The 27,291-nt window shown below is 37.7% G+C and overlaps 1 protein-coding gene across 1 annotated transcript in view; it reads left to right on the top strand.

The window, feature by feature from the left end:
• Positions 1–27,291, top strand: part of MYO3B (myosin IIIB) — a 202,841-nt gene that overhangs the window by 146,681 nt on the left and 28,869 nt on the right. The window contains exons 31-33 of the mRNA XM_035896172.1: positions 1,888–2,008; positions 11,682–11,745; positions 12,629–12,767. Of these exons, the coding sequence (XP_035752065.1) occupies positions 1,888–2,008; positions 11,682–11,745; positions 12,629–12,767 (324 nt within the window). The remainder of the gene's footprint in view (positions 1–1,887; positions 2,009–11,681; positions 11,746–12,628; positions 12,768–27,291) is intronic.

The following is a 27,291-nucleotide window of genomic DNA, read 5'->3' on the forward strand; positions in this document are numbered from 1 at the left end:
CAATTTTTGCTGCTTCTTACCTTGGAAACCTCAGTAGCACTGAAATGCTTAGATTGTTATGGTGCATTGCATACCACAGCTTGAACTGTTCAGATGGTTTTCATTTTCTTATATTGCACAAGTAAGTGCAACAGCACATGTTTTTGTGGAGGTAGGTGGCTGAAAAAACCACCATTAACACTATACCGGAATTAAAATAGGAAAGAAGGGATTAGTTTAGGGATTTTCTTTTCATTACACAAAAAAAACCATGAATGGGTGGCTAAATTTATAAGAGTAGTTAAATGGAAGAAAAGGGAAATCAATCAATTATCTCATAATTTGGTAATAACTGAGGGATTGCAGATTCTACAGGGTCTTTATTCTCTTGTGTAGGTAATGCCTACTTCCAGTGTTTTCATAAAATCAGAGGTGTGAGATACAGGGAAAACTTGTTAATCTTCTGATCAACATCTGTGTTCTAAATTAATTCTATATTCTGTATTTATTCTACTTCCTGATTTCCCTTTGTAATCTACAGTGTTATCTTGACCCTGATCCTGCATGAGGTTCCCCATTTCTGTGCCTATCCTACATCCCGCTGTAATATTTAACCCTGGACTCTAGGAACCCCAATGAGAGGGCTCTTCTCCTCCTTTGAGTAATTAGTCCCCAGACTGACTCTGCTTTTGCATGTGTTTAGTGTGCTTAAAAGCTTTTCCTGGCAGGGATTTCTTTTTCCTCAAAATCATAATATTTCCTGATCTTAGCTCCAATTTTTTTTTTTTTACATATTGTTCCACTGTATAAGTTGCAGTCCCGCTAGACTAATAAGCAGCTTCTTTCCCTCGCAACCCTCAGCCTTCTTATGCAGCAACTGCTTTTTGCATGCTTCAACTATGGCATTGATACTGTACTTACTTTCTGTGTTATTCAGCCTTTTCTCCCCTTTTATCAAGGTCTTTCTACTTAAAATAATGCTTGGAAATAAACCGTACAAAAATAAAATTTAAAAATTCGTGAGTTTAAGTGTACATTGCAATACTGTTTAGTCTTCTGTCCTAGGTGCAGTATGTATCGCTATCTATGGTTTCTGCTGGAGCTTTATTACTAACTGCTCACAGTGTCAAGAATTCAACAAATCCATGTCAGATAAAACTACACAAGTAGTTAAGTTATTTAGATACCCAAATCCAGAGACAGTCCATGGAAATAAAGGATGTAGATATCTTCAAAATGCTATTCATTGTCGTTTTCTTTGCCATTTCATTTCACTGCATGCTTGCTACTTAATTTTGTTTTTCCAGTGATTGTTTTGTTCTGCTCTTCTGTTTTATGAATGGTTTAAATTCCAATCTCTGTAGGTTTTTTCCCTGAATATTTGTATGAGAGGTATTTTAAATGTTTTGTTATGGTTACAATTAATTGACAAATAGGAGAAGACATTATTTTTTCTACTTTTAATTTAATATATCTGTCCCTGGGTCCTCACCCCCCTATCCCACAAAAAAGCAGGTAGAACTTCTGATTCTGTAAAGTTCTGACTAGCTCAAATCATGAGAGTTGTGATTAAGAAGATGTTTTGGGAGTGATTTTCTACTATGTATTTTAATACATTCTAAGCTGGATTCCTATTTAAATTAGACACATTCTCATTTCGAGGCCTCTTTTCCTTGCCTGGGTTATGCCAAGCAGTCACTATAACAATGAGAGTGTAAGGCCCTGTATAATTTCCAGCTGTTGTTAACATTGCAAACGTTGGAACCACCCCCTGTGAGGTGCTAAGTGTTCTTTCTGTCCACTGGTTCAGTAAAAGTTGAGGGCATTCAGCTCTGCGCTGTAGAGCAAGGTGCCAGTCTGCATTTCAGGCTCTGCAGAATTTTTATCTGATTCGTAACTGTTTTTTAGCTTTCAGGGGATATATTGTTCGTAAAAACTACACAAGATTGAAAAACAGCACTGACTGTGTAGCAGATCCTCAGTTTATGAGCAGCTGTTCTACTTCTGATTTTGGCTGTGAAGAGGACTGGTGAGTTGAATCCTTTGCTGTCTATTATCTAACAGAAGTCATTTTCCACACAATGAGACCTGAAAGGAGCAGGCATGTCAAAGTGATTCAGCCAGCTCTTAGGGAATCTGCCATTTTCTGAGCATGAGCACCTGTAGGTTAGCCAGTCCCCCCACTAGCTTAGTCATCTCAGTGTTCTCCCAGTTAGCATAGTTAGATTTATCTGCAGTGCTGTTTGTCCTGGGTTGCTGTCCTGTTTCTTTGCACTTCTCAGAAGTACTCAGAATACCATAGATTGCAAACAGGATTGTAAGTGCTCAGCGTTTCAGAATTGACTGCAGTGCATGTTATTAAATTCTCAAGAGTAGAAATTTACCCTTCTCTGTCTGTTAAGCTCCTTGCAGACCAGCAATGAGATAGGAAAAAGAGCTGTAAAAAGCAGATGGACAAGCCACTGACAGAAGGCCTAGGAATTCTTTGAACTGTAATAGTGGTGCCCTCTTCCTTGTGGAGGAGGGGTATTTTAACCCTCCTTACCAATGGAGTCACTCCAGACAAATGTCCCCCTAATGCTTCCTTTGGTATGAGAGGCAAGAGGGATATGTTAAATCTTTAGCTGTTGTCAAAGTCTCTCTCTCTAACAGTGTTCTAGGAGAGGTGGCTGCATTTGCTGGATCAATCCCTTTGATTAGCGAGTTTCAGTGATTAAGAGTTATGAGATCTCTCCTGATGCGGCATGGGCATTACAACATCTCAGTTCTTCTTTCAGTTCTTATTTCTGTTATTTTATATGCTTCATATGTAGCATGTAAATGCAGGTTCTGTTACACCTCTTCAGACTTCTCTGAGGAAATCAGTGATTTGCTTGACTGTAGCTAGATGCTATTGTTCCATTAAGAAGTTGGGGTTTTTTTTAAATAACAGTTAACTTCTCCAAAATTGTATTTCTTTCTCTGTGTATGCTCATAACATTAATTTATGTTAACTGCCATGCTGACTTGGGTTGATTTAGATCGAATAATGTCTGCTACATGCTCTGGTGCATTATTACAGGATTTTGTTCAGGTCTAACTGCCTGCATTCTCACAGGTTAATAGTGCTCCAGAATCTCTCCCTTGCAGTATTCTGTTTTCAGCAAAAATACAGGTTCAGGCTGTTGGACAAGGACTGAATAAATAAATAAGTAAACAAATTTTTGGTAATTATTATCACAGAAAAGAAAAGCCCACTGCAGTTTACCATCATAGCTCTGTCTTTGGATTGCCTCACTGCTCACTGGGGCAATGAATTTCCTAATTTATGATTCCCTTCATGTGCATGCAGCTCCTTCTGTCTCTTAAGTACTTACGGGTGTGTATCTTGGGATCTCTTTAGAACTATTGATGATTGCGTGGTCATTTGTTCTCCAGTCGGCACTGATGGTTAAAAGCAGGAGCTAATAAGCTGTCCAGTATCAGTTTTCTTTGGCATCCAAAATTATGATTATTTACAATGTAAATAGACTTTTTTTTTTCCCTTTTTAGTGATGTAGAGCTTTCACCTTGACTTGTTTGGAGGTACACAGTCTCTTTAAACTTTCTACTTCATCTATTTTATGTGTAGTTAGCCAGGAATGGTTTTCTTCCCTTTTTGCATTAGGGTGTTTCTGGTATTCCTTGTTGTTCTCCAAACAAATGTATTTTTCTGGATTAGATAGAGCTTGGTTAATTGTACATCCCTTGAGCCTCACAAAGATTTTATGGTTCAGTAACTGTTGAGGTGAATTTGGGCTCTAGGAACCACAAACATACAGATTTTTAAAGATATTCAGCTGCTGAACTTACATTGAAATCAATGTCTATATGCCTTTAAATATCTGGCTTGAAGGTGCCCATGTAAAATACATTGTCCATTCAGGTCTTGCACCCAGTCCTGACTGCTATGCACAATCAGATAAATAAATTCATACCTTTTTTTGCCTGGATTTGCTAAACTGCCATTACTGCTGGCAGTTCTCAAGTTTAACCCCAACAAATATTGCAAATTATTTGCCTAATCCTATAAATTTCTCAGCAATGGCCTCACGTTCCAGTGATTTCAGTGAGACTTGAGAATGTTCAGCGTTTCACAGGTGATGTTCAGAATCTTAGGACTAAATCCGCTAACTTACTTCCCATAAATCAAGCCTCACTTCTACATGGGTCTGTTACTGGGCTGTTGTGTTTTAAGCATATGGCTGTTCAGTCATACAGGAAACTTGTAGGAAACAGGAAGGCTGCTGAATAATAGTGCAGATGTTTAACACAGTAGCTGGTAATCTGTCCCTAGAGAAGACAGCCTCACTGTGGCTTCACATACCATGGAACTACAGTATAGAATAATAAAATATTCTTTTCTCTTCATTTCCTTTCATTTCTTTATTTTTGTTTCATTTTTTTTTTCTAACTGGTAGTTTTGGAAGACGAAAAGTGAGCTTAAAAGTACTTAGGATTAGAAAGCAAAATCATATATAACTCTGTTATATGCACAGGAATATAACTATACATTTAAATGTATGACAACCTGTTGCTTTTTCAAAGATCTGTTAAAAAAAGAAGTTACAGTATTATAATACATATAAAGTACTCAGTTTTACTAAGTAATGAATTTCAAAGTGTTCAGAAGAAATGGGCACCTTAAAAAAAATTTAATTCATTCAAGGGAATTGAATCTCTACACCTAGTTCACGCTCCTCAGCCAGTGTGAATGCAGGACATAAGCAAACTCAAGCTAATAAATGATGTAGAATGTTAAATGCACACATTAGTTCATTTAACATTGCATGTTAAATGTTTCCTGCATTTATATGCTTGACTCGGAAAACCAGTATTAACTGTCTCCAAATGCAGAAATCTTTCCTGTGTGAAGCTGATGTCACAAGTAACACAGTAAAGGCACACTGAGAATTGGCAAATATCTCTCACAGGAATAGAAATACGTATAGCAAAATAATGTAAATGTTAGCAGGGAAGTGGCTTTATCTCATTGAAAAAATGTTTTTCCATTCACTTCCACAGAGCTGTGGAGTTGCCTGTGACTCCTACCAAAAAAGGGTCGTGAGTTTTAGTGTACACCTGGGAGATTGATACTAAGTCTGAATTTCCCCCCCAAAGCCAGCCTGTGTATGTGACACTTGCCAAGCCATTTCTTGACATCATCAGCCACTGAGAGGAACCTGCAGGCCTGCGTGGTGTGAAAGAACTGAATTACAATCAAACCCATTCCCAAAGTAGCTTATTCAAAACTTAAAAAGGAGTTATTTTAAAGGGCCAAACATGGTCAAGGCTAAATTCAAATGAGGAAAGTGAAAACCTTGTAGAGCCCTTTTTACAATCCTTGAATAGCAGCATTACCCTTTTACAGTAAGCCAAACAGGCAGCAGAGAGGGAGGAGTGTGACAGGGTCTCCCTTCTCACAAGGCCAGTGCAGACACCAGCCTTGCCTCGTATCTGGCTCCATTTTACAATTGGTCATCACATGAAATTAAAGATGCTGCATTTTGCAATGGCATAGCTACAATTTCAAGTTAGTATATAGGGATCTCTTGACCTAATTAGGAATAATCTGTGGAAAAGGGAGAAGTAATTTGCTAAAACGTCCTGTGATTTTTAACTTGTTAGACTGACAGATCTCTAGCGAATACATTTTTCATAAATGTTCTTGTTCTTAGCAGGATAATCTACAGTTCAGTGACTAAGGACCTTAATCTATGCTACGTTGTTCATGTTCCTGTTCAGACAGAGATGTCATCCTCAAATATCTTTAAATCCCTTTAGAATCTCATCAAAGCATCTGTAACCTGCATGTTCCACCATCTTCTTATCCATTTCCCTCCCAATGAAAATTGTGCTAAATAATACTAATCTGATGCTTACCCTAGAAAATACTTCCTTTATTGTTCTTTTTTTCCTCTAGCTCACTGAACTGTAGCTCACTGACTGCTAAATATTGCAATATGTTAGCTATACGTACATGATCAGTGGCCTTATACTATGTAGTACAGCAGAAAGCATTGTTCCCCATAGTGACTTTGTTACACATAGGTTATGTCTGTCACTATAACTGTGTGTCAGTGAGTATCCCCAGCTCCTTTGTTTCCTTATGGTGCTCTGTGTGTTAAGGACACATGTTAGAAGATATCTGATGTCAACAGCAGTTTACACTCTTGAATCAAATTTCTTGTGATTTTTCTCCTTACATCTTTCTCTTTTTAGTTAGTTGGTATCATGTTCAAGCTTTGGTCAGCATAGTTTCTCAGAAGCCATTCATTTCAGTAAAACTCTTGACATTCACATGAGACTTTTGTAATCAAGATTGGATAATAAAGCCCAAACAAAACTACGCAGGCACACCAACTTAGGTTTTTGGAAAGTTATAGAAAAAGAATAATTATCAGCGTTTCTCTGTTCTTCAGAAAGTATGCATCTGAAAGTCAAGTTCCAGAAATGGGTCTATTTCTACTCATTAATGGCTTGACTGATGAAGCAGAATTTGATTACTAAATTTGTATCAGTACTGAGTGAGTGATGGTTACAACAGTTTAAGAGGGCAGGATTAGAACTGGAAACAGTTACATGGACTGTAATGAACCACAAAATGAGTGTCAGTCAGTAATGGCACCCTGTTCCAAAGTTTACATCAGGTAGTAGCAATGAGGACACATACTACCTCGCATGTGCATCATAACATTTTCTCATCACTGTCAAGACCTTAGTTAGTCTAGTATATTAGACACTGCACTTCAAGAAAATGAGCAAGTCCCTCAGCAGCAAAAATCATCACATCTCTATAAACCGTGATAAGGGGAGATCTCTTAAGGGAGATGGAAAACTGAGTACACGTGCTATCAGTTTTCCAGTCATGAAAGGCTGATGTGAAGAGGAAAGGAACAAACTGTACTCCATTGAGAATCAGGCAAGAAATAATGGGCTTGAATTGCAGCACAGGAGAGTTAGGTTAGACATCAAGGAAAGCTCACTGATGGTAAGCTGAGTTAAGTCCTATGTAGGTTACATTGGGAAGTTCTGACATCTCCATCACTGTAGGTTTTAAAAATCAGTTTAGACAAGCTCATGACAAAAAAAAAAAAAGTAGATGTAGCTGATTTTTCTCTGAAAATGGGGATGCTTAGATGATTTGCCAAGGTTCTTCTTATGATTTACAAATACAGAGTGACTTATTGAAATGTAACATCTCTGTGCCCAGTGGGTTTGGTATTGCAAGTCAGCAACTTTTGTGGCATCTTAGTGCCAGCAGCCATTGGCGCATCAGTGTAGGGAGTAAGTATAAAAATTGTTCTAGAGGAATTCTCCTTGGGTCAATTTTACTTGAAACAGCGTTGTTACTGTGACTGAAAAATGAACAAGGTTCATTTCTGAATGTTCTGCAACAGCTGGAGATCCATTGAAATAGCATGCAATGTGGATTCATCTGGTGGGTTAGCACATAAACATAATATTCCATGTACCACCAAGATTAGAGAATAAACATTATTTCAGTCATATGAACACAGATCAGTTCAGAAACTGACTTAATGTGAATTAAACTGCTCCATATAAAAACTCTTCTATCTTCTGCTATGCTGTCTTTGACTTGATCTGCAACTTGCCTGTCACTAAAGTGAGGTTCATTCAGTCAATAACAAAACCTTCCTTGGATTCTTTTGATTAAAGGGAAAAGAAAAAAAAAACCCACTACGTTAGTGTGCCTCTGTTCTTCATGGATAGCTGCTTGAAAGGGTCGCATCTCCACATTTTAAACCTGGTTTTTTTCCAGAACCTTCAGATGAATACCATCAGGTCCTGGTGACTTACTGCTTACATCTTTCTCACATTGCTCCATAATTTCCTCCTTGGATAATTTCAGTTTCTGTCAAGACCACGCTGTGATTTCTTGTATAAGTCATCTTTTGAATATGAATTTTCATTTCTTTCCACAGTAAAAGCTGGTATAAAGACATTCAGCTTTCCTTCAATTGCTTCACTTCCCTATTTGTAATCATAGCAAACATGAAGGTTAGTGCTTGTCATGGAAACAGGAGTTTGCAATTCCTGCGACATGCAATGGAACCCACTGGGCCTGATTCTGCTGTCACATGAGCTTCTAATTAGTTTACAGTTCGTAAATCCAAATAGTTACTCATGATTTATAAAGGTGTAAATGGAAATTTGGGCACAATTTTTCAGTGTAATTTTTTTTTTTCCTCCTCCCCATCCCTCTGGATTTTTTCATCTACCCATGCTGCAAGGATTAAATTTGTTCTGTTCAGGAATACATTATTTCTGCAAAATGAGCTGTATTTTTTCTAGTGGAATACCTAGGAGTGTTTCTAACATTTTCAAACGTATTTAAATTATGAAAGTCCAAATTCCATGACTTATACACATAATGGCCAGAATAACTCCAAAACTAGCTATTTTTTTCCAGCATAAATTAGTCTGTGCTACTAGTTTTATGCTGCTATGGTTTGCCTGCTTTCAGTGCTAAGGATAGTGTGGCTATACACTATACAGATGTGTAGACAGACCCTACAAATCAATGTTTTGTGTTTTGTCAATGTTTCTTGCTAATTGAGTGATTTATAGACAGTCCATATGTGAAGACTGAGGCGTATTATAGCTCAGTAGCTGAACATTCAGCAGCAAATTGTTGTATTGCCTGACTGAAACCAGGCACATGAACTTGGATCTCTTGCATCCTTCCCAGGTAAGTGTGCTGATGGATCTTACCTCTCTGACCCAAGCACTGCTTTCCTGCAAATGTGGAAAATAAAAATTTTTGGAAACCATAGGACAGACAGTTTATTCAAAGATATCTGAAAATACTGTGCATCTCAAAATTAGCCTCAGATGCCACATTTGAAAATGTTAGCTGTCATCACTGATTGGCTCATATGAACTAGTTACTGCTGAGCTGCCCTCCTGTCGCTGTTGCATTTTTCATATTGCATACTAGCCAAATTTTCAGAATAGCTCAGAGACTGATTTCAAGGTGCTCAGCATCTACAGTTGATACCATGTTTTCAGAAGTGTTCACTGCTGGTTTGACATTGTGGTGGGTTGACCTTGGCTGGCCACCGGGTGCCCACCAAGTTGCTCTGTCACTCCACTGTCTCAACAGGACAGGGGAGAACAATACAACAAAAAGCTCATGAGTAAAAGCTAGTAATCATGAAGTATATACTTATATCAACAACAGTATGTTCTGTGGAAGGATGGGGTATCTTGTGTCAAATACAACCCAACATAGGATTGTTCTTGTCTGAAACACGGCATCACCAGGATCCTGACAGTCAGGGTCTAAGGGCTTCAGAATTCCAGAGGCTGATTTTTGCTTGCTTCAGCTGCACAGAAGGCAAGTTGCTGAACTTTACCTTCATGCCTTAAACATTTAGACAATGTTCTAGTCCTGGCAAAGTTGAAGTGCTGGAAAAAACATACTGAATTCCAGATTATTTTTTTTACAGAAGGTAGAGATTAGTTCAAGCTGCAGATTTAGATCCAGATCCCAACTACCCCAAAATCTGAATATTTAAATTTAGATGATGATTTAGTCCATTTTGACATTGTAGGCTGTTTGTAACATACTGATCCAATAGCAGATTTTGATTTTTACTTCCACCACAGAGATATTTGAGGATTATTCATGAGTTTTAGCTCATATTGGGTTTATTTTCTGCAGTACTGGGGGGTGGGGGAATGAATCATCTCAACAAATGCTTGAGTAATTTTGGGGGAAAGTGGCAAGTTATCTAACTAATCCCACTTAATTGTTATGTAGATAATATATATATAAGATAAATAGTAATAAAGAACTTTATAGATAATATGGTACATGCACAAATGCAATGTCAAATACAGTCCTAGACGTGTTTTATACTTCCCTGTACAAGAAGTGTGCCAGTACAAAATGAGAATGCATTTTTAAAATTGATCCCTTCATTTTCTCCAAGGAAAACATCAGTTCAAATTCAAATTACAGTTTAGGCAGAACGTTTTCCTTTTCTTTCTTAGTGTCAAAGAATCTGAAAATTAAATCCAGACTTCATTCACGAAATTGCAACATTACAGAAAAGTTGAATGTTTACCATGTTTCTGAGTGCTTTATTTTGTTCCCACACCCTGAGGTAGCTTATTGACAACCATGATACCATCGTTGTGAATAGTTTGAAACAATTCAAGTCAACGCTCTTGAGCTGGGGTAACACGTTCAGACAAACTTTATTAACCTGAGAGCCTAAACCCTATTGCAAATAAGGCTGAAATACTTCGGTAGCCTCTGTGAATGTCACAGAATAAATGCATTAGCTAATACATATGTATGGTGATACACAGCTCTCAAATTCAATACATAGAAGTCTAAAATGTAAAGAGTACATTTTAAAGGTGCATTTTGAAAGGTAAAATGCACATGTGGCCAGGCATATTTTTTAAAGTCCAACATGTTGTTCTGTTGTAATAATAAGTAATTTATACTTGTATTGTAAATAAGTAATTTATAACTAGAGTAGCTGACTGAAACATAAATATTGACAAAAATTAATTTGAGGTAACATATGTTGTATTTTTTAGTCAGAAAAGCAATTATTGTTCTGTATATTCCCCCCTCCCACTATGACTGAAAGGGCTGAAATTTATTCAGTTGTAATAACTGCGTAAAACCCAAATAGCCACTTAGTACCTTGTAAAGCTTTTCCCTGTCTATGAAAAAAGCTGTGATATATATGTCTAAACCAAAATCTATGACTGAAACTTAGATTTCAGATGTTTTCATCTATAAATAGAAATACAACTGCCAGTAATTGTATTTTCAGAAAGATTGTGAGGGGGTTGGAGAGTAATGATGCAATGGCCGAGGCATGTTCTGACAATCACAAAATCTTGCTTTTAATCCCAGTTTTAGGACCATGAGCATATCAAATAATATCTATGAACCTTAGGTTTTTATCTATCAAATGAAATTAGTAGCATCTTTTTTTGGTTTTGCGTAGCTAAAGATTCTGGAGCAAGTTCTGTCTGGGTGGACTTTACTATTGAAGAGATGCATTGACTTCAAAGGCCTGCCAACAAGGATCAGGGCCTGCAGAAGGTTTTTATGATACTTTAATTAGCATTAATGAGAGCAGGAGTTGGCCTTTAATATTTTTATGGTGACATAATGTGATGGTAAAATACTAACAGATATAGACAAAGAATCTAAGAATGCTTACTCCCTTGTTCTGTGCTTAACCCAAATGGCTTTAGGAGAACACAAAGCCATGTGTTTCACTTCTTCCTCATCTGTCAAATTTTGAGTGTTTAAGTTTGAATTCTGTGAAAACAGCTTTTCACAGCCCTGGGGAAAAAAAAGTTTCATGTAAAATCTTGTCAAATTAATACATTAATTCAATTTCATAGTATTCTCACAAACTCATTTTACACATATGCACATATCCACAAATTTTTAATGACAAATTCATTGCTCATAGCCTGTTACTGTGTTTAACAGCATGCACGACCTTACAAGAGGAAATGGGACTGGTCTGTGTTTTCTCTGAATTCATTGTATGTGCATATTTAGAAATTGGGGGAGGGAGAAAAGGGAAAATCAACAAAAAAAGCGTATGCCAATAAACCTTTTATAAGAATGAGGAAATTACAATATTTAAACTGCATATTTTATTTTTCTTTGCTTTTAGGCAGCAAACCAGTAACCAGTCTCCTCCTGTGGTGCCTGATTTTCTTGACAATCAAACAAAAAAGGTACTACTAAGTTTATATTCTAAAATAACATCACATTATAACTTCAAATTCCTGAGTCCACAGTTCTGCAATGTGTTCATGGCTGCTTGGCGTAGCCATCTGAACATGAAACCGTTAGTGATGTTTTGAAGTCTTTGAGACAAAAGCCTGCTTGCTAAGAACTTTAGTTCTGTAGAAAGACAGGGAGGTACAGTGAATAAGAGAATCAAAAGGCTGGAAATTTGCTGCTGAGAATAAATGCTAGCTGCTCCCTGAGGTGATTTGTCTGTGCACTTCACTTTCTACAGATGTTAGAGACTCTTTTTTAGTAAGGACCTGAGGTTCTTTGGTAGCACTTTGATATCCTGCTCGAATTCAATATGTGAAATGGAGGAGTCGCTCTGTGACTTGGAGCACAGCATAGTCTTTGAAGTCTGATCCAATTTTTGCTGCTTACCATTTGATGTTGAAAGGATGAAATGGAGAAAATGTACAGTTTTTGCCAGTAACTCTGCTGAGCATATGTAAGATTAAAAAAACAAAATCCCTTGGATGATGTACTTAGAAATGTTAAGCAGATTAATACCTTCCTATAGCTTTTTTCTAAAGATACAAATTAACTATGAGAGGAAATCAGCATACAGTGCATGCTATGATTTAACTGCATGAGGAAAGGGGATAAATAAGCTAAATAGAAAAAGTAAACAAATGTTTGTGACATGGGTGCTAAGCTGGTGTTGCTGAAAGCCACAAAAATCTTGTGTAACTTAAGTCTAGCATTAGACATTTCACAGAGTCGTAGAAAATAAGAAATTGCTCTCTGTGAGATCACAATTATAAGTTATCATGGCAGAGGTGAATCGATACATTTCTTATGTGCCTAAACCAGTACTCTTTATTCCAGGAGGTTTTGGATAAGATTTCTGCTTCTCCATTTATTCGAAGACATTCGTTCAAAATGAACAATTCACAATCAATTAGCCAATCCCAGTCAGTTGCAGACCATCAGTTGTCAAGTCCCTCAAGATCCCATAAAAAAGGAGGTAAGAAATATAATAAAGTAACAGACATCTTTTGTTTACTATTTATAAGCTACATGTTGTCAGCATGTAACTTGCTTTATATATTGATGAGGTCTTTTAACAATCCCTTGGAAGTCAGGAAACATAAAGGAACTAAGTTTCTTCTACACATTTTCAACCTGGAAGTATAAATAGCCCTTAAATACCTGAATTACCAAGCCTAAAGTAAAAAATTTTTAAAATACAATTTCTACTTAAAATGTGGTTAATAATCTCAAAGTACCCTTTTAATGAAATCAAATTGACTTTCAAGAGCTTCAGCTTTCCTTTGCCTTCCAGCCTCAAAAGTGGAAGACAGTAATGAAATCTCTCATGTTTGGCAGAATGAAAGACAACTTGTTTGTTCACACATACAAAGATTCAGTCAGCAACACAGGAAAGTCTGCATTAATTCTACAATCTATGCAATGTGGTCTTTTATTTTATTTGCCGATATGTTATTTTTGCCATGGTCAGTAACAGTTTAAAAACTTAAAGTTTAAAGTATGTTGATTTTTAACTGGATTATCTTTGAGTATTCCAAGAAATCATTAACTACTAGAATACTTTTCTCTGTTATTGTAGTCATTTTGTCCTTGCAAATCCATGAATACAGACCCTAATACTGGATCATAGAATACCATTCACAGTTTAACATGAAGTAGGTTAATAATGTGATTTCTGTAACTAGAGCCAAAATATAAATGATAATACATTAATTTCCAGGTTATTACTGAAAGTAAGTTGTTTGTAATTTTGTGCCATACATTAACAGTTCTGTTTATATATTTAACGACACACCTTTCATCTTGTAAGTCTACAAGTATTTGTCTGAAAACTGGAGCCCTTCTGCAGTTTATGTGTTTAAACTTTACAGAGTTCAGTTAAACAATTTACAATGTAAAGGTAAGAAGATAGGTGTTTACAGGGAGATCCTTCTGTTACAGGAAATAATGCAAATTCAATGTTTTTAGTCTTCTACACAGGCATAATGTGCTTTCCATGCTAAAACCAGAATAGCATGTAAACACAGCAGGTTGAGAAATTCATTATTCTCTCTTCATGCATTTCTGTCCATATGGGTTTTGAATCCGTAGTGTGGGACTGCAGGGGATGTGTGCATTACTATTTTAAATTATTACATGTTAAACAATAAACCTGTCAAACAGAAATATCTTCACTGAGGCAAATCCTCTTGAGGAAAGCAGACAGGGCCCGAATCTGTCATCCTTACTCTCACTGGATATTGTATGTTACCCTGCAACTAGTTTCATTGAAATCAAAGACATTGTGTCTGAGGTAAAACAATTAGAGAGAGTAAAACGGTCAGAATTACACCCTTAGCAAGCATGTGATTCAATGCCATTATCGAGTACTTTAGAGAGACTTCAAAAATGCAAAGTGATAGAAGAATTTGAAAAAGAGATAAATGCAACGTTGATCTGAACTATTTAAGAAACATTTATGTGTAAATGAATAAGCATGCAAATACAGAGAAGTAAGGAATTTCCTAGTTAAGCATGAAGATACTCAGATAGATAATCATATAAATTACACTTGAGTGAGTAACTATTAAGGAATTAAACCTGCTGAAGAATAATAACTTCCTTGGGTGCTTTTAAAAGCACAGCTTGCATTGAGAAATTCAGATGCTTTCGCATGCTGCTCAGTCTGTATTCAGTTTTATTGTGTGAAGTATAGTTTTAAGAAGAGAATATTGCTAGACCTATTGTGAAAACCAAGTGAAATAGCAAATATCTTTTTGGAATAAGAACACACGTATAAAATACCTGTGTTTTATAATGTAGGGCTATACTACATAAGCTGTTACTCACGCAAAAAAAAGCTGTCCACTAGGTGGTCCAAACAATGTGAAGGCTGTTATTTTTCATAGTGAAACATTATTCTGCAATGTTATAGATTGATTTTGAATTCTCTTTAAGTTACATTATAGGCAGAACTAGTCTGTCAGCCTGGTGGTAGTGCTGTGGACCTGGAACACAGAGGCAAACGTGGAAGGGAATGTGAGAGGTTTCTGCAGAGGTCTATGACCCAGTTATGAAGCAGTGTTGATGTTTGCTGAAGGAAGGAGTCTGTATCCAGGCTTAAGCACAAAGGGGAGGACAGGCTGCTTATTTGTCCTGAGGCCTCGGTCGGTGAGGCTCTAGTGCGGTCAAGGGGGGACAGAACACAAAAGGGAAAAAATAGTTGGTGTTAGTTTACGTATTTTTATATTAATCAAGCAGACTGTTCATTCACATCTTGTTATCCAGCTGTCTTATAGCAGAGGCTGCCCTGTTCTCAGGAGTAGATTGGCAAAGGAAAAATAGACCAGGAAATTTCACAAAGATCCTGTGAAGAGTGTACTCTGTAATTAATGCAAAACCAAAACCTTCTTTTTCACTTCAAAAGCCTTTACACTGGGTCATAGAAAGACAGAGCAGTATGACCAAACTGCATGCAGCGCAAGTTAAGCGGGTGCATGTGCTATGGTTGCATAGAGTCAGAAGGGCTGGCTCTCCACTGCCCAGGTGCTCCCATTGGCTCTGCCAGAGTGGTGGGGCAGGACTAGAAGCAAAGCCAAGGATTCCCTTCAGTGTCTCTGCTGTGACACGCTGCCAGGGCAGAGAGTCCAGTCAATAGTAACAGTTAAGCCAGAAGTTAATTACTCTAGTCACAATAAAGTAGTACTGAAAGAATCAAAATAATATAATCTCCAGAGGCCAAGCAGTGGTATTCCCTTAGATGAGATAGTGAGAATGTTTGAAATTATTAATGAGAAGTGAGTGCTTCATAGGGAATTGACCAATGTAACTTTGCCTCAAAAGTAAATATGACAGATTTTCTGAGGTGCAAAGGAAATATGTTTGTAAAAGGAAAGCTAATACTATCTCTGCAAGGACCAGAGGATGACATAATTCTTAAAGCTAACACAGACATTTTGAACAAGTGAGAAAATACGCAGAGAGTCTCTGGCAATGGACATTCTCTTGTGGGAGAACAATATATGTCTTCTGATGATGTTCAGTCCATGCCTTGCACCTCATACTATTGTCTGCAATGCTGAAACTTTGTGAGAGGTAGAGGAATTTGCCAGAGTTCTGAGATCTGGAATTATGCAATCTGCAGTGTCTGTAGCCAAAATCTGAGGCAGCGAAACTTGCACTATAGTTGTAAAAGTCAATAGGCCGCTTCTGATATTAGATTTTAGAATCCTTAAATCTTTTATATTCTCAAAACTAGTGGAAATTAGGGTCTGGCATGTTTCAAGCTGGACTCCCACTAGTCAGTAACCCATTTTGAATGTTTTCCTTACAATATGTATTTTTATTTTTATGGGTTTCTTCTCTTCCTTTCTGGTAAACTGATCATAAAAATGTGATTTGCTGAATGTAGCTATGTTGGGTTTGGAGAAACATGTGAAGGTAAACACTGTTTTTTGCAGTGATGGAGGACAAATAGATAATGAAGTGGGTTAAGTTATTGCTTGATGGGGAGGAAAACTGCTGCCTACCTCAGACAGTACTGTGGACAAGTTTTAGTAAGGACCATTGTGGGCGTGGGAGACATTATTCCCAAAAAGTTACTCTGTGGTTGTCATGACACAGATGATATTTACAGGTTCATCACCCTGAACAGGAAATTTAAAATAATGATGACTTAATTAATTGTTAGGGCTTAACTTCATGTGGTGGCTTGACCTTGGCTGGATGCCAGGTGCCCACCGAGCTGCTCTATCACTCCCCTCCTGAGCAGGACAGGGTGGGAAGAAAATAAGATGGGAAGAAACCTCACGGGTCAAGAGAAAGGCAGTTTAATAAAGTGAAAGCAAAGGCCGCGTGCAGAAGCAAAGGAAAACAAAAGATTTATTCTCTACTTCCCATCAGAAGGTGATGTCCAGCCACTTCCTGGGAAGTAGGGCTTTAGTAAACTAGCGGTTGCTTCAGAAGACAAACGTCATAACAAATGCTCCCCCTCCTCCTCCTCTTTCTTCGCTTTTATTGCTGAGCAGATGCCATATGGTATGGAATATCCCTTTGGTCAGTTTGGGTCAGCTGTCCTCCCTATGTCCCCTCCCAAGATCTTTCCCACCCCCAGTCTACTGGTGAGGGGGGAATGTTGGAGAGACAGCCTTGATCCTGTGCAAGCACTGCTCAGTGGTAGCCAAAACACTGCTGTGTTATCAACACCTTTCTAGCTACCAATGCAAAGCACAGCACTGGGAGGGCTGCTGTGGGGAAAATTAACCCCATCTCAGCCCAACCCAATACACTCCAGTTTTAACTTTCATGCTGTCAGGACCGTAATGTTAAAACACCCAAGCCACAGAGAATATACTTAGGTGATTGGTCTTTGCTTCCGAGTAGAGTTTTCTCTAGAATAACAAAGAGTCAGACTTTGTTATTGAAAGTACTCTAAGCTTCCTCAATCTCAGCCCTAGAGTACAGTCTTGATTTGATGTCTTGCACTTGCAAGTGAAAGATGCTTAAATATAAGCAACTATCTTACTCCAAATGGCTGTTTAACATTGTAGCATAATTTTAGCTCTGATCTCATTTAATTCCTATTTGTACATTGCTTTAAAAAAGCTATGGTCAAGCAATAATCATTAGTAACTTGGAAATGGGGGCACTTCTTATCCTTTGATTCACAGAAAGTCAATAGCCCAGCAAGACTGTAATAGGTATTATAGTAAAGAACAGGCAGTATCTTACACAAGATGTGGTATCATGATCTGGATGCCTTGTAACCAAAGATGCCATTTCACTTTCTGCAAGTGAGAGAGAGATCAATCCAAGGCATTCAGCTGTTTCTCTGTGTAACTCGGCTTCCTGTTTGATTCCATTATAGCAAACCTTCCTTTCTAAATGAAAAATAAAACTGCTGCTACATAATATAGTGTGAAATGCTGCATGGACTTTCAACTAGTTGTCATTGGCAGATGGGATGATACTGACACATGCATGCCATTAATTTCAGAATCCTATCATTCAGGATTTTAAGTGAAAGAATTTGTAATCTATTTAGAATTATTTTTGGTTGTTTAATCACGCGTTTCGTTTCATCATTTTTAAGCCCCCCACTGAGACTAATTTTACATTGAAGGAATGCAAATCATGAAAAACTTTACTGTAGTCAGTAGAATCATAACCGTGAGCAGAATTTGGTCTCTTGGCTATAAAAAATTGACATGAAAAATTCCCTACATATCTGGGGTTTAGGGGGGGTTGGGGCAGAGGGTTTGGGAGGGGGAGGGTTGAGTGAGTGAGGTTTGAGTTGGTCATTCTTTTGCAAATAAAACGCAAATAAAATAGCATGATTGTGGGACAGTCTGAATGTTACAGGAAACACTGAAAAGGCCAAGGTAGCATTACATAGTATGATCTGATTGTTCTGAGCGTGCTGTAGCTGTGTGCAAGCCCTGTGAGATCTCCACAATATTCTTCTATTACATACCACATTATAGCAGAGGAATTGCTATTAGCCATGTTGCAGTTGAAGCCTTGGGCAGATTTGCTGATGTGGTTATGTTGTACAATGAATTTCCATTGAAAGGACCCTGCTATGGTTGTGTTATATGCCTTTTGAGCCAAAGTCTGACTGGCCATGAGCAGGACAAAAAGTAGATTCTTTTTCTTTTCTTTTTTCCTGAAAAGAGTATCACTGGATTACTGACTTCTTCACACCTGGAATAAATGCTGGGCTTTGGGCTTAGTAAACAGAAATCATGTTTCCAAATTACTCCTTTTACCTTACAAATGTATAAGTAAAAACCAAAGGAAGGAGAAAATATTTTTTAGGATGTCTCTTGAGAAAATAAGCTGAAAATAAAGCTACATCTCAAAGCAATCATTATTGTTTCTGTCATTATAGGAAAGGATAATCACCTTTCCAGGGTTGTGAGGCTGCATATTTATGCAGATGGATTTTGTTGGTGCAAGTAAGCCTATTACTGTGCGTTGCATTGCATGTGGTGGGACCCTGAAGGAGGCCCCAGGAGGGACCACCATCTCCCATCCTGTGGAGAGCCTGAGTTTCCACTTTCTGGATTTGTGCTGGGCGGAAGCCTGTTAGCTTCACCAGCCATTAGGGTAAGAAACACAGTACCTCAATTTCAGTATTTCAGTTCTTTACCATGTAGTTCCAGCGTGGATTCAGCAAATCTGACTTCAAACATGAGTGAAGTCAGTTGAACTTCTCTCAGCCTTATGCAAAGTTTTCAGCTGAGACTTACACTGATGACGTTTGTATTCTGAAACATAGATGCTTTCTGTTAAACATTTTGCTACTCTGTGATGGCATGATTTGCAGACTGCGTTTTGCCAAACTAACAGACCAACAAATCTGAAAATAAATTGGGCTGTTCTTAAGTTTTTCTTTACTGCTCAGCTTCTTAATTGTTTTTTCCCCTCCAATAGACAAAGGCACAAACAATGACAAGTGATAAATACAAGCTTTGATTTGTTAAACACATGTTAGCTCTGTGTTTAGCCCTAGGCAGTGTACTTCATTATAGGCCGGTTTACTTCTGGATTGGTTATCGTGATTGTTTCCAATACAAAAAGATTTGACCTGCAGCCACAACTGATGAGTATCAAAAGTGAGAGATAAAATAAGATGCAAGTAAACTGCACAGATAAACTGCAATAACGTTCTCCAGAGACAGCTCAGTGCTTGTTCTTACTTAGAACAAGTTGAAATTAATCTCATAATGGCTGCAGTGCAATAAAAAGAGACTGGAGATCTCTGTCATTGAAATATTGGAAAATAATAGTAAGAAATGTGAGAAATTTAATAAAGTTGAATAATATATACACAGTAATGCTGTGCCAAAAAAATAAGATTTTCATAGGGTTTCAGTTTCTCCTCTTAACATATAATGTCTATCACTGTCTTTCTGATCCAAGCTGCAGTTCACCTGCTCTGTCTTCATTTTCTATCCATGACATACAGGTTTGTCTGAGCATTTCTTTTTGCCATTTCTTTGTTGGTAGTTAAGCTTTTCATCATGCAGTACTTTACCATTCTGTTATTATTGCTTGAAAGTTCTCTAAGTATTCTCTAGCCAGAGTTACTAGTGCTCTGAACCAGCAGCATATCTCAGATGACTGATCTACTCAGGCAAATAGTGTGGTTCCTAATTCATTACTCTTCTGTTTCTAAAAAAATGCACCATTTTATCCAAGTGGACTTTGTTAGAATAAGTTCAATACGTACAGAGCTTTGAGGGTGCACACAAAGTTCTCTACTGAGAGAATAACTATAATATTTTCACGAATTATGCTATGTGTTTTGCAAAGAAAGAGGCAATGCAGAATCTTTTAACTTTTCCCCACTATCAGAAAACTTCAGATAGTGTCTTTATTTCAGGTTATTTTGTAAGAAAAAGGCTAAGACAGTTAATCATTAGCTTTGATAGAGCTATGATTTCATCTGCTAGCTGCATGTTACCAAATTTCTGGTTCTTTGATATTTAAAAATGTGAATTCACTCTGCTGAATTCCCCACACCTAAGCCGTAATAGCTGGATTTCAGATCTTTCTTTCTAGAATACGCTGTATGTTTTCCTGAATTATTTACATTTTCACAGTTTTTCACAGAACTGAAGAGAAATTAAAGGAAAACACAGTGGTGAAAGCGGTTAACATAATTAATGTGATGGTGACAGAATGGTACATGAGGTGTGGGATAGCTCAGAAGGCAGCATAACAAATTAATTTATGAAAAAAAATCAGATTTCAAAATCTTACATACTTTGCATGTGTTTGGGTTTTTTTCTGTGTTCTAGTTCAGGTAATTATTCTAGCAGATTGTGATTAACTACCAAAAATCATATACAGCTTAATAGAAACCCAAACCATGGTATATAATTTGCATGGTTGATCAATGTAAATGAAAAAAAAAATGATGTCTCTAACAAGTAAAGGATAGATACTCAGGACAAAATATTTGCAACCACATATGTGGAGATATAGATACTACAAGTTACTAATAGATACAGTTTAATAAATATGTATTCCATTCAGTAAATCATGAACTGCTGGTGAAGTATTTGGGTGGAAAGAAATTACCTTATGTCAGTTATTCATTAGCTCTGCTCATGACAATGATTGTATTCCTTGGCTGTCCATCATTACTTCTCTCTACTCACTAGAAGTATTTTACATTTCAGTTCTCTCATGGATAACCTCAGTTGATTATAATGGTTAAGTTGAATACAGCAATAGCAAATACTAGCTTGTAGCAGTAATGAGCTTGCAGAACGCATTTCTGTCCCCAGGCAAGGATAGTCTTTCTTGAGGATCTTCCTTGCATATGGAGAGAATTACTGGGAACCAGTTGTGCTCATGCGTTGTCTGACATTGGCAGTACACCAGAAAAATAATGCCACACTCCCACCTTCCCTGCTTATAACACCTTTTCCCCAAGGGAAGATGAGAATACCAAAATCACATGAAGTATTGTTATTGCTGCCAATGGGAGAAAGAGAAGCTGCTTTCCTATGTGTGCTCAGGCAGGCAACAAGCGTATCTTAGTCACAACACAATGTATATGAAAGAACAGTTTTATGAATTCTAATATTTCTTTTCCTAAAAATACCTTAGTACCCATTCTTTGTCTTTAAGGTTTGTCCTGCCTTGTACAAATCAGTGTTTTATGTAGAAGCATAAGCAATGAACAGTGTGAGAAGGCAGGAAACACGACTGTGTAATTACCAAGTATTGCCTCTTGCTTGCTGTGTTGGTCTGCCCTAGCAGCCAGGCTAAGTCTCACGGGGAGAATGCAGAGACAACTAAAAAGCTGAACAGCATCAAGAATACCCATGGAAGACTCAGTCATCTTCAACATCCTTCCTCATCTGACTTTGTTACATTTTGTTAGTAATCAAATATAGAGAATATGTGTGATTGCCTGGTATTTAGGTTGGAGAGCTATACCAGCTCTTTACCTTCAGCTGCAGCTAGTCATTTTCTCTGTAGGCTAGGAAGTACATCTTTGGTTCTTTGTCTGTGGCTTTGTGAGTGTAGTGCTATTCTTGGGACTCACTCTCACCAATGTGCTTATGTTTGCCTCATGCACACACACAAAAGTCACATCCAGAGTAAGGAAAAAAATATTGCATTGTTCCAGCCTCTTTTTGTAGTGCTTGGATTTGCAAACACCAAAAATGCCCTCCAGCAAAGTGGTGCAATTGTTTTTTCTACATTCTTTTAATGCTGTTCTTTGCTGCATATTCTTAGTTACGATAAAGAGCATGACTATCAAATTACTAACAGTAAGCTTGTGGATTTTAAAAGGCTTATTTGCAAAAAAAAAAGTTTGCTGCAGCTCTACAAAAAAATTGAGCTACTTTGAGTAACAGCATATACGGGTGCAGTTTTAAAAATTCAGAACAACCAGCTGCTATAGTTTAAAATCAGTAAAAGGGATATTTGTGTAACAAAAATCTTTGAGCTGTTGATTTGTTTTTAGAGACAGGTGAATACATATGAAGTTTGGATCTGTATCCTGTCTCCCTTAATGTCCCAAAAAGGCACAAGTATAAGATTCCAGTTGGGCTCACTCCTCATATTTTGCTCATCAGACTTAGAGATGAAGTGGTATCAATTTCTTTCATCTGTTGTCATCCATGTGCTTCCAATTAATTTTTCATTCATAAGAAACTGATAAATTGGAAGTAGTACTTAATCTCCTCATAAGGGTCTGCCCCTTGCAATGGTATTCAGAACAGCTGTTAGGTTGAGTCTATAGTATATATCAGTTTTCTGTCTGCTGTATCAAGTCTCATGCTTTGTGCCTTTTGATCATTGATTTAGGGCCCAAGAAGGGTGAATTCCTCAGCTTCATATCCAAAGGAGCTTAACTGCTTTAGAAAAATGAAATTTTACATGAGTAGATTAGATATTTTTATTTGCAAACTGTAGTCTATTTCAAAATATTCACTAGGAAGAACATAGTCATCACTGAGAACCACAGGCAGAGATGTCTCAGGGCATTGCAAATGAAGCAATTTGTGATTTTCATTATCACATTTCATCATCATAAGGAATTTGCGTCCTTAAACTTTTTAATTCAAAGATTGCCTACATGATAGTACCACACAGCACAAGCAGATCATTGACACACATTGAAGAAAATCACCGTTAATTCACAAAAATCCCTCTTCTCTTCCCACCCACAAAATAAACATGGACAGTCAGAAAAGCACTAAGTATCAGTCACTTTGTGGCTTAAATTCTGTAACTTGCTTGTAGAATTGTAGTGGTTTGTGGTGTGACTTGGAAGGATGGGCAACTGACTTACTTGGCTTACTTCTGACTGCTTGTTTCAAAAAAAAGAGAGAGGGGGAAAAAAGAGGCGTGTAGGAAGAAAGGAAAAGAACAACCAACCTATCCTTTTCTCAGAAAGGGAGTGTATCAGTAGGGCAGAAGACACTGTCCATAACAGATGAAACGATGCAACACTTCACATATAGGGAAAATGGGTGAGATACATGGACTGATGACACTGAGTGATAAACAAGCCAGAAGTGGAGTGGAGAAGGAATATATCATCAAGGAATAAAACCCATGCAGAGAAGCAGGATAGAGAAAGGAGAAGGAGGAGGAGGAACTGAAAAAGTGATGGAAAAAAAATAGAGTTTAGTTTCAATAATAACAGAATGCTTGGTAGCCTTAGCAGGGAAATGTACTACTGTTTTCTGTAGCATTGCTTTTCTTGTATCTAGTTGTTGACGTTTTTCAGGGAAAAGTTTAATTCTAGCTTTAGAGCATTTGAAAGGAATACATAACTTTATTACTGTAGAAGAGGTATGTTTCATGCTCTGTTTTGAAAGGCAAAATCTTTTTGAAGGGTAAGTAACACTTACTGCGCTATTTCCTTTACAGTAGTGCCCATATCAATGCATCATTCGTTTGCAACATTTTACAACATTATTTGCAGCACTGTTTTTCATTATGCTTAGGAAGTGTGTGTCTCTGAAAGGGGGGGAGCATTAATTGGTCCAAAATCTTTGAAGGTAAAGAACAGACCACATGTAATAAGGGTAATACAACCTTTTCTTCAGTGACCCTTCTTTATTTCTTATTTATGAATTTTGGAGACTATCCAAACCAAAAAACCAAACCAAAAAAAAAATAGGAAAGTGTGTCCATACATAATGTCATATCAAGAGAAGAGACAAGGTAAAATACAAGACTTCAAATAGCACAGCCAAGTTAAACTATTCACTCAGCTTTAGAACAACATTGCAGAAGCTAACTGAGACAGGAGAAATCAAGATTACCCCCAGCGGTCTTCTAGCATTTACAGTCTTATATTCTGTACTTCTATGTCCCATCCAGTGCAGCCATACAACTGTTAACACCTTCTACCTTTTGGAAGTTATATTTGTAAAAATGTTGATGATCTCAACAGGATCTAGGTAAATCACTCTTAAACTGCTAATGCACGCTGGGTTAAATTCTGCCATCATTTTTTTTGTGGTTTATATGTGATTATATGAGGGTCATTAAGAGTATAAATTAAACAGTTTGGGTTTGAGTGAGTCAAGCTTAGCTTTCAGGCAGTTTTTGTCTTTGCAGAAAAGGATTGATGAATTTTTCAGTTTTATTTCCTAACATCAATTTTTACTCCTCTGTTTGCATCCATCTCCTTATTCAATGTTGGACCTAAGCAAGAGCCTAACATTTTTTAATTTAGGGGTGTTTAGAGTCAGACCTGATTGCATTAACCTATGACTTTCTGCATCTTGTCTACTTTTCCAAATGTACTGGAATTTTGTCAAGAGTTCTAAGTCAAGTTCATACTCTCTTAGAGCTTCTCGTGGTGGCTAGTTATCTCTTCTTGAAGTCCTATGATTCTGCAGGTTTATCTGAAGAACCAGATGTGCCTTGCTTTCTGGACGTGATTCTTTAAAACGAACAGCTTTCAGCTGAATTGATAGTTGCTTCTGAGAACCAGGGCCAGATTTATTCTTTGAGTTGGCAGACAATTTAAGATCAATATTTAAGGTCAGCCTTTATCAGCGGGTTATCGAGATCTTTTATCCCTTGTTGGTGAAAGAGGAAGTGTGTCCCAGATTGGTCTCTGGTTAGAGCCTGTAGCTAATGAAGAAAGAACACAAGAAGTCTTTGGAAGAAACCATATTTTTGTATTCTTGCCTATGCTCTGTTAAAGAATAAAATAAGTGGCAGATGACATGCATATTCCCTAAATATTGTCAAATAAATTTTCCAAGTAAGAATTCTCAGCAATAAGGACATCATTGCTGCCTTTGGATTTGCAGTTCCATTTACTTGTAGTTAGAAAAAGCCAAACTCAGAACAGCAAATATGCTTAAAGGAGTGATGAGAAGGATAAAACAGAGCCAAAGAAAGCTTGGAGGCATTCTCTTACATGGAAATACTGAATTTTTACTGAAAAGTAAAGACATGTAAATTTGCGTTGACTGGAGGAACATTACTACCAGCAAAGTAAGGCAACAGGATGCATTTTCAGTAGAATTTTGGGTCAGCTTATTAAGAGTTTCCAAAAGTCATTTTTGGACAGAAAAATAGAACTACCGTTTCCAGAGCATTCAGTAACTCACTAAATGACCATCATTTCCTGGTGAGTGTTTCAAATTTCGCCTTGGAAACCTGGCTACTAAGTTTGATGCTCAAGAGGTAGCTGAGTTCTTCTGAAAATTATCACTGGTACATGCGATATGTAGGAGCACTGAGTCTAACTGCAAAAGAAGCTGTGTCTACCATTTGCTTTGCAAGCTAACTGAAAGATTGCAGGTGCTGGGTTGGTGCAGGGCAAATGCCTCTGAAACCTCTGAAAAGGTGTAGCAGGGGAAGATGTCCCCATATCTGCAGAGGTTTATCAAGTTCAACATCAATAACTAAAACTGGGAAAAAGGAGAGGATATGGGAGGAGAGGGGTTTTTTTTCTCAAAGACTGCAGCCTTTTACCCAAGTGGCTTCTGTTCAGGTTTGTGCTGCCCTGCTTTAGAATGATTCCTGTCATGGGACAAGCAGGAGCAAAGATACGGAGGCTTTCTGTGCTAGGGGTGTTCTCTGAGGAGGCTTCAGGACATATTGGGCCTATTACGCTCAACTTCGTCATGCATCCTCATGCTACACCAGGAATAAGCATGGCTGGTCTGTAAATCTAGCCCATTGTATCTGGATTACATTTGTTAAACTAGTGCTTGGGTTTTTGTCTGGCTTTATTCATACCAACATCAGAACACTGAGTAAGAACAACAAATCAGAAACAAAAAACACAAACATTTAAAAATGTTGCTCCCACAGATTGGAGCCCCAAGTGTGTTTTATATAAACAATTTGAATTGTGGCTGGATTTTTGACCAGATTCTTTCCCCTGAAGGACCTTTTGAAACAAAAACAAACTGAACAAAACAAGTTTTGGTGGGATGGGCCTATGCCTGTTTTCGTGTAAGTTGATGACAAAGTTCAGAGTAGGAAGGCAGCAGTGTACTGGAATCTGGTGTACATTGTGTTCTGCATGTTCCCAGTTGACTTGCCAGGAGTGATCTAGAACTGAAACAAGGCCCCCTTTTTACTAGGACACAGGAAAAAAGTCATCACTAATCTAAACCAGTTCAACTGTTTGAAAACAATAGACTTTGTTAATATGATATCCTGATTGTGCCTTATTCTCATGTGAATGTGTGGCCTGTGTTCCTGGGTCAGGAGGGTGAGAGCTTTTGGGAACTGTCCTTTCTGTGGTATGGTCCATGAAAGTGGTCTGTATTCTATCACTATACCCTCTATCTGCTTCAGTGTGGGTATATAATGTCACGGAGGAGATGAGGAAGTGGTTGGCTTCAGCACTTGTCTACCCGGAGAACTGACCAGCCATGGGAGTCTGGAATAAGTTATAGCCTATCCAGCTGTTCAGCATGACTCCACCATCACGCAAAGCCTGCAGAGTTCAGCTGGCACTTGCAAAGGTACTTATGAAGCTATTTCCAGTGGGATAGTCCAAGATTATTTTCATGCAAATGTGCCATGTGTCATGGGATTGCAGGGAAGGAGGCAGGAGGTTTCTACATCCTAGTGATGAAAAAAATGGAAGGTGAGGCAAAGTTTTGCTTGTAATAGCTGCTTGAATTTATTTAATGGGGTCATATTCATGAAATACGCTGATGCAGCTTCCATAGGTGCTATATCACTGAACAAAGTAAGTCTCCTACCCAGAGCAGAGGTGAAAGTGAAGTTGAGTCCCACTGTGGAGTATTGTTCTTAAGTTTCAGGAAGGGAGACTGAGTAAAAGCGATACAGATTATTAGTGGTATTGCTTGTCAGGCTTTTTATTTAGCCTCCAATTTGAAAGCTACTCCTTTATTTCTAAACCTTCACATTTGCATCTCTTTGATATGAAATACTTGTGAACTAACTAGAGAACAGAGCTGTGAGTTCAGTAGCCAAGAGATCCTTGATTTATTAACATAGAGTTTCACAGGCTTGTATGCAACATCTCCTCCTTCTGCATA

This window comes from Egretta garzetta, unplaced genomic scaffold (genome assembly GCF_000687185.1).
Source record: "Egretta garzetta isolate BGI_Z169 unplaced genomic scaffold, ASM68718v1 scaffold16, whole genome shotgun sequence".
Classification (NCBI taxonomy): Eukaryota; Metazoa; Chordata; class Aves; order Pelecaniformes; family Ardeidae; genus Egretta; species Egretta garzetta.